The following is a 7,251-nucleotide window of genomic DNA, read 5'->3' on the forward strand; positions in this document are numbered from 1 at the left end:
TGAAATGCAGAAGGAGCCCTGTCCAGGGCCCTAGGGAACAGCACCCTGGGGTGGGCAGAGGTGAGAAATTCAGCAGAAGGAAATGAAGACCTCAAGAAGAGGATCTGGACCGGGCCAGTCTGGCGGTTTGCCGCCAAGGCGAGCACTCTGCTGGGCACAGGGAGTGGGTGGGTGCCTCAAGATGGGGGGTGGGGGTGAAGATCTTTGTTCAGTGGACACATGAGGACCAGCAGCAGGTGGTATGGCCGGGGCTGGGCTCCTTCTGCAGGGTCCCTGCACCTGGAGCAGCTCAGGTCCCCCCCAGTCCCAGGACCCACACCCAACCTCCTCAGGCTACCTCTGGTCCCCGAGGTTACAGCCTGAGGATGCTCATCCTAGCTGGGTAGGCATGCTGGGGCTTCCAAGCATGGACCGTGGACCTGGGTCAGCCTGGCTCAGTTTACCACAGCAAAGCCGCCAACAGACCAGGAGACGCTGTCTCCAGGGCCGAATGTCGTCATGTTCCGCTGCGGGTGCTAAGAAACAGAAGACCCACCCATGATGGATCACTATCTTTCAGAGAAAGTGAAACCTGGTCTCCAACTGCCACCGCCGCAGCCCCCCCCCCCCCCCCGACTCCAGCTTCCCCCTCTGAGCTCACAGCTTCCCCATCTCCCCCGCCCCCCTGCATCCCATCCCCCGAAAACCGGTACTTGGAATTCGAGTTTTGTCTTTTCTTTTCCTTCAAAGGCTTTTTTGCCTTTTATGTCCATGTTGGCGGTGGCCTTGTGGGGTGAAACCCAGAAATGCTTTTCTCCTCTTCGCTGTGCAGGTGAGACTCAGAGTGGCGAAGTGACCTGCCTCGGGCCACACAGCATGTCGGAAGGTTTGAGACCTAGTCTCTACTCTCTCCCTTTCCAAGTGTCCGGGTCTCCCTAGAGGATCCTCTCTCCAGAGAGGGGCTCTGGGATTGGGAAGGCTGTAGGGACCAGATAATGGGGAGAGCAGGGATGAGGAGCCGGGCTAGAGGATGCTGGCCTAGGATTAGATTCTCGGGGCCCGAGTCTGGCTCTGTGCCCAGAGCCTGGTGGTTTCCGCTCACAGATGTCCCGACAGCCCAAGCGAGAGGGTGGGAAGGGCACTCAACGAGGAAGATGTCTTAGCTCCCTTGAGCCCTGAACCTCAGTGTCCTGTGAGGTTGGCGGTTCCTGGGCCAAGGGTGGCCTGGGCTTCCAGAGGCCTGGCATGCAGCTCCTGCTCTGACCCCCGGGCTGACTCACCGAAGATGGCATGGACCCCCGTGCTGCCCGCTCACCCCAAAAAGGCTGAGGCTGCGGTTTACATCATCCTTGGGCGTGGGGCTGACCTCGAAGAACGAATTCGAAGAAAACGGGAGGAGGAGCGGGCTTGTCATGGCGCCTGGCGCCCATTGGCCGCCTGTGGAGACTTTGGTTTTTGGGGTCATGTTCCCAGAAGGCCTGCCCTTCCCCACCCACCTCACGAGGTGTTGGCCAATCGCCCTGTCGGGCATAAAGTGGCTGCCAGCCCGCAGGACACCCAGCCGAGCCGTGTCACCCCAGAGCGGCACGGGCCGAATCACCAGCGCCCAGCATGCAGACACAGCTTCCACAGAGAACACTGCTCAGTAAGTACTTCCTTCCTTTCTGCCATCCCAGGGCACAGCTGTGCCAACTGGCTGCGGTGGGCACCTTCTGCCCCTTGGGAGCTGGAGATCTGGCATCAGGTGAATGATGCTGATGAGAAGGAGAACTAGGAGGTCAGGGGTCCACTGAGACCCCAGAATACCCACAGATGGAGATGTGGTATTCCTGGAGGGCTTCCAGAGGGAGGTGAGATAGACTGTGTTGGTGCCCAGGGCATGAGGGAAGGGGATAGAGCGGGAAGAAGGTGGAGAAGCCGGAGGCAGGTGGAAGAGGAGCAGAAAAGGAAGTTGCAGATCTGTGAGGAAGTGCGGCAGGTCCTGGGATGGGGCCTCCTTCTTGTCCTGACTCAATTGCCAGGGTCTAGGGAGGATGGAAACTCAGCCGAGCTTCAGGGCCTCAGATCTGCACACACAGCCACACCCCCATGGGGACAAGCAAACAAAGCCCCCAATGTGGGTGAGGGTCTTCCCTCACACTGATGCAGGAAGGCTTACCTGCAGACCAGAAGCCCCAGTGAACGGGGCAGGTACCTCAGGGCTTCACACAGGCTCGCGGGCACACCCCTACAGACGCTGCTCCACGTGCACCTGTTACGTGCTCGCCGTGGGCCCTCGCTGGTAGTGTAGCTACAGACACCTGGGGAAGCTGGGGAGGGCACTTGTGGTTGGCATGCCTGGGCTCCTGGCCCTCCCCAAGGGGCTGGTCGGTTTGTAGGAAGGGAAGGATGGTGTCACAGCCTTCCGGGCCATTGCACCACAGGCCCCTTCCGACCACGTGGCTGCCGGTGCCTGAGGGTGGGGGCCAGCGAGCTGGAACTATGCTAGTCTACCCTCACCCCCACAACCTTCTTGGGGAGTCCCAGTATCCCTGGAGTGTGCATGTGTGGGGGTTTCTTGACTGAGGGGCAGGAAGGTCAAGCAGAGTTCTGGGCATGTGTGACCTGGGCAGGACTTTCTCTGGCACATAGTTCACCTTTCAGTAGACGGGGTATCAGCACTGGCAGGCCCTGTGGGTGGAGAGTGCCTTCCCTAGCTCTGTGAACAGAACTCAGGTGACCTGATGCCCAAGGCTGCACCCAGGTCCACTCCATTCGGTCTACATGGAATGTTAAGATTGTATGGGAGTCAGGGACTTGACCAGTCAGTCTTAGGTCTAGACCAACCCTTGTGTGAGGCCAGACGTCTTATAGTGGACTCATCGCCTCAGCCCGTGCCCTAAGGTCAGGACAGGGATGTTGTGTGCAAACACCCAGCTTCCGTGCTTAGTAATTGCACCCCCCTCACCCTGTTTGGTCTGCGTGGTGACTCACTGGGGAGGTGGCAGCCTGGGGGGTGTCCTGTGCAGACCTGGTGCCTGCTGCATGCCCAGCTCTTGCTCTGGGCTGCACCCCCAGGCGTAAGAACTGTACCATGCCACAAGTCAGGTAAACATACCCTTCCTTCTCTGCCCCAGGTCTGGCCCTCCGTCTCCTGTTCCTGAGCATGGCACAGGCCACACGCGGCTGCTCCAGCTCTTCCCCACAGCTCCTCAGCCAGCTGCAGAATCAGGCGAACATCACGGGGAACACGGGATCGCTCATGGAGCCCTATGTAAGCCTCAGCCAGCCCTTAGGGCGCGTGAGCCTCAGAGAATCTCGGGGACTAGTGAGAAAGTGGAGGGAGGGAGGACCAGTAAGGGGCAGGTGGAGCTGTCTGGATCCCAACTCCATCCCCTGGTCTGGATGGTTTGGCACTTTGTTTTAGATTCCCAGATGTGGTAGAGAGTGAACTAGTCCAGTGCTTCTGCAGACCCTCACCCCATCCACTGCGTGCACAGTGACCCCCCCCCCCGGGGCCCTGGAAGCACTCCCATCCCAGTTCTGCGTCCCATCTCTGCCGTTCTGGGTTATCTCTTCTTCCTTGGCTTTTGTGTCTCTTTGCTGGGAAAATCTAGTGTGAAACACACAAGAGCTAGTGTTGTAAAGGCAGCAAAGGCAGCTTCATCGGTGTGTATTTGGGGGAGGGGGCGGTTTCTGGCATGCATTCCTCACTCTTTCCCTTCCTCAGATTCTCCTCCAAAGCCTGAACACATCGGACCTGAGAGCTGCCTGCACAGAGAACCCTGTGACCTTCCCGAGTGAGGACACCCTACGGGCCCTGAGCAAGCCTCGCTTCCTGAACACTGTCCACGCCACACTGGGCAGAGTCTGGCGCCAACTGGGTGCTTTCAGACAGCAGTTTCCGAAGATTCAAGCTTTTCCAGAGCTGGAGAGGGCCAGGCAGAACATCCAAGGCATCAGAAACAATGTCTACTGCATGGCGCAGCTGCTCCACCATACCCTGGAGAAACCCGAGCCCACACAGGCCGGTTCTGGGACCTCACCGTCCACCTCTACAACACCAAGCATTTTCCAGGCCAAGCTAGACAGCTGCCGCTTCCTGTGGGGCTACCACTGCTTCATGAGCTCAGTGGGGAGGGTCTTCAGGGAGTGGGGAGATGGCTCCAGCCGCAGCCGGAGACACAGCCCGAGACACAGCCCGCTCCGGGCCTGGCGCAAGGGAGCCCGCAGAATCAGACCCTCCCGGAGCAGCCAGAGCCCCACGTCCAGGGTCCAGGTGCCCCGGTAGCCTGAGGACACATGGATGGACACGGCATAGTCTGTGGATGCGGGATGTCGCCTCTCAGAGGCTTTCGGAGATGCTCCTGCATTCAGAGCGGTGCAGAACAGCACTTTAAGGCGTGGCGCTGGGAGGCCCCTCCCACCACGGCTGGACGACGAGGATGGTCAGGTTGTGGTGGCCCGCTCCAAGCCTCCAGTCCGAGTGGGGCGTCTGGGTCAGGCCACGTGGGGACGGCTTTCCATTGATTCAGGGGTCTGATGACACAAGCTGACTCACGGCTGGGCTGAACCCCCGAGGCTGTTGGTCCTTTCCTCTCATGACTTGAAGCCGTTGCCTCCAGACTTCCTCCTTTCCCTGTGGCTGAGTTCCAAAGGCAAGGTCAGGTCCGGGGCTCTCTCCTGTGCCTCATCCCATTCAGACCAGATACCTGGACGTCTGGGAGACCTCACGCTGGACAGTTGCGACAGGGGCAGGGTGTCCTAAAAGGAGCACTGATCTAGGAGTTCAAGGGAAGAGAGCTCAGAACTCTAGTTTGTTCCCTGAGTCTCTGCGTGACTGTGGGCAGGACACTTTATGTATCTGAACGTCAGCGTTCTCTATGGAAAGCTGTGTCGAGTGTGTGTGTGTGTGTGTGTGTGTGTGTGTGTGTGTGTGTGTGTGTGTGTGTGTCCGTCCTTATGTAAGGCCCCTCCGCCTGTCAGCTGCTGGACTCTGTGCCATAGGGTGGACATCAAAGTCTCTGTAAATGGGAACATACGGTGCAAACGGTCGTGGGGTGGGTTTATGGGAGATCTCCCAGCGCCTGGAAGCCCCATCTTGGGTCCTCGCTGCTTGTTGCTCCCTCTGGTGGTGTATTGTGGAATTTTCACACGCTGAACCGGTCCTCCTGGAAGGGGACTCAAAAGCTGAAGAGCAATTACTTGGAGGGACATGACTAATTTATTGATTTTTTTTATCAGTTTTTAATCAGTTTTATATTTATAAGGCTTATTTATAATGTATATTTAATGTTAATATTTTGCTAACATATTTAAAACTTGCCGAGTTTCTAAAATTGGCGTCAGTCTTTTCTCATGGGAGAAGGTTTGGGGGCCTGCCTGTGGGGAGGTCTTTAGATGGCAAGGCCAAAGATGTCTGTGCTCTGGGATGGGTTAGAGGTTTGAGAATCACTCAGAAAGGGAAGCCACATGGCCACAGCTGTGTCACACACATGGGGCATCTCCTTTTCCTTAGTGGTGTGTGTGTGTGTGTGTGTGTGTGTGTGTGTGTGTGTGTGTGTGTGTGTGTGTTAGGCTTTTCCTGGGGAGATGCAACATACACACATCTATTCCTCCCAGAACGGGAGCCCATGACAGACTAAAGTTCAAGTCCAAGCTGGTGAACCAATGAGTTTTATTGGTGTTGCATACAGGAGTGTGGGTGAAGGGTTACTCACAGGAGTGGGGTGACCAAAAGCAGATCATCACTGCAAAGCCCACCCAACACAGACGACAGCTACAACGGAGTCTCTGAGTGGCGTCAGTTGGCAGTCCCTATCCCCGCTCCAAGTTATCACTCCCGTGCCCTTCTCCAGCAGTATGCCTCATTTTCTGGGGAGGGACCCTCCAGACTCTTGCAAGGTTTTGTTCACCCAGACCTAGGACCTTTGGTTTACCTCCTGTGGCTCTTAAGCCTCCTGTCTCCTGGAAGGGTTTCAGTTCTGAGGAAATTGCCACAGAACCCTGTCACTGAACCTGGAGTTCACTGTTTGCTAGGCTGTGTGCCTCTCCCTCCCCAGCTTGGGGGTAACAGACCTAGGCCACCTGCCCCATCCCCCCTTAAAGATTGTATTTTTGTCTGTGTATGTCTGTGAGTCTGTGCACATGAGTGCAGTGCTGGTGGAGGCCAGAAGAGGGCGTCAGAGCTCTTGGGACTGAAGTTAGAGATAGTTGTGAGGGCATGCGCGTGCTGTGATTCAAACCCCAGTCCTCTGCAAGACCAGTAAGTGTTCTTAACTGCTGAGTCATCTCCCCAGTCCTGGGCACACAGATTTTTACACCCAACATTTACATCTTTTTATTTTTTAAATTATTTATTTATTTTTATATATGAGTGTTCTGCATATGTATCTGCTTGCCAGAAGAGGGCATCAGGTCCTATTATAGACGGTTGTGAGCCACCATGTGGGTGCTGGGAATTGAACTTAGGACCTCTGGAAGAGCAGTCAGTGTTCTTAACCTCTGAGCCATCTCTCCAGCCCCCAAATTTACATCTTTTAAAAGAGATTTATTTATTTATTTATTTTATGTATATGTGTTTTATTTGCACACTAGAGGAGGTCATTAGACCCCACGAGACTACAGATATAGACAGCTGTGAGCCACCATGTAGCTGCTGGGAATTGAACCCAGGACCTCTGAAAGAGCAGCCAGTGCTTTTAATTGCTAAGCCATCTCTTCAGCTCCACAAATTTACACATTAAAAAAAAAAACTAGATGGAGGTACTCCCCCATATTGGCAGTCATGTGTACTCTATGGCTGTCTTGTTTGTGATGGGAGACAGTTTATATTAGGAGTATTTGGGCTGGGCACACGCCTTTAATCCCAGCACTCTGGAGGCAGAGGCAGGCAAATTTCTGAGTTGGAGGCCAGCCTGATCCTCAGGGTGGATCCTAGACAGCCAAGACTACACGGAGAAACCCTGTCTTAAAAAAAAAAAAAAGAAAAAGAAAAGAAAAAAAAGAGTATTTGTGGGGCTGGGCAGATGGCTCTGTGATGAAGAGCACTGGCTGCTCTTCCAGAGGACCCGGGTTCAGTTCCCAGCACCCACATGGCAGCTCACAGCTGTCTGTGACTCCAGTTTCAGGGGATCTGAAACTCTTGTATGGACATACATGCAGGCAAAACCACCAATGCACATGAAATAAAAACAAATAATAAAAACAGACTTCTTTTAAAAATAATATTTTAATATGATTTTCTGAGCCTATGACTATTATATAAATGAAATGAAGCTTTAAATTAAATTA

At 54.8% G+C, this 7,251-nt stretch overlaps 1 protein-coding gene across 2 annotated transcripts; it reads left to right on the forward strand.

Moving 5' to 3' along the window:
• The first annotated feature begins 709 nt into the window (after positions 1–709).
• On the forward strand, positions 710–5,867 carry Osm (oncostatin M). Of its 2 annotated transcripts, XM_076545825.1 has the most exons (3): positions 710–1,624; positions 3,096–3,232; positions 3,689–5,867. In XM_076545825.1, the coding sequence occupies exons 1-3, from the start codon at positions 1,591–1,593 to the stop codon at positions 4,247–4,249; spliced, it is 732 nt and encodes a 243-aa protein (XP_076401940.1). In that variant the 5' UTR covers positions 710–1,590; the 3' UTR covers positions 4,250–5,867. The 2 variants fall into 2 exon arrangements, with proteins under 2 accessions (XP_076401940.1, XP_076401938.1); XM_076545823.1 differs by lacking the exon at positions 3,096–3,232 and having other exon boundaries at positions 889–1,624.
• Positions 5,868–7,251: the final 1,384 nt, after the last annotated feature.

Source organism: Peromyscus maniculatus, chromosome 10 (genome assembly GCF_049852395.1).
Source record: "Peromyscus maniculatus bairdii isolate BWxNUB_F1_BW_parent chromosome 10, HU_Pman_BW_mat_3.1, whole genome shotgun sequence".
Taxonomy (NCBI): Eukaryota; Metazoa; Chordata; class Mammalia; order Rodentia; family Cricetidae; genus Peromyscus; species Peromyscus maniculatus.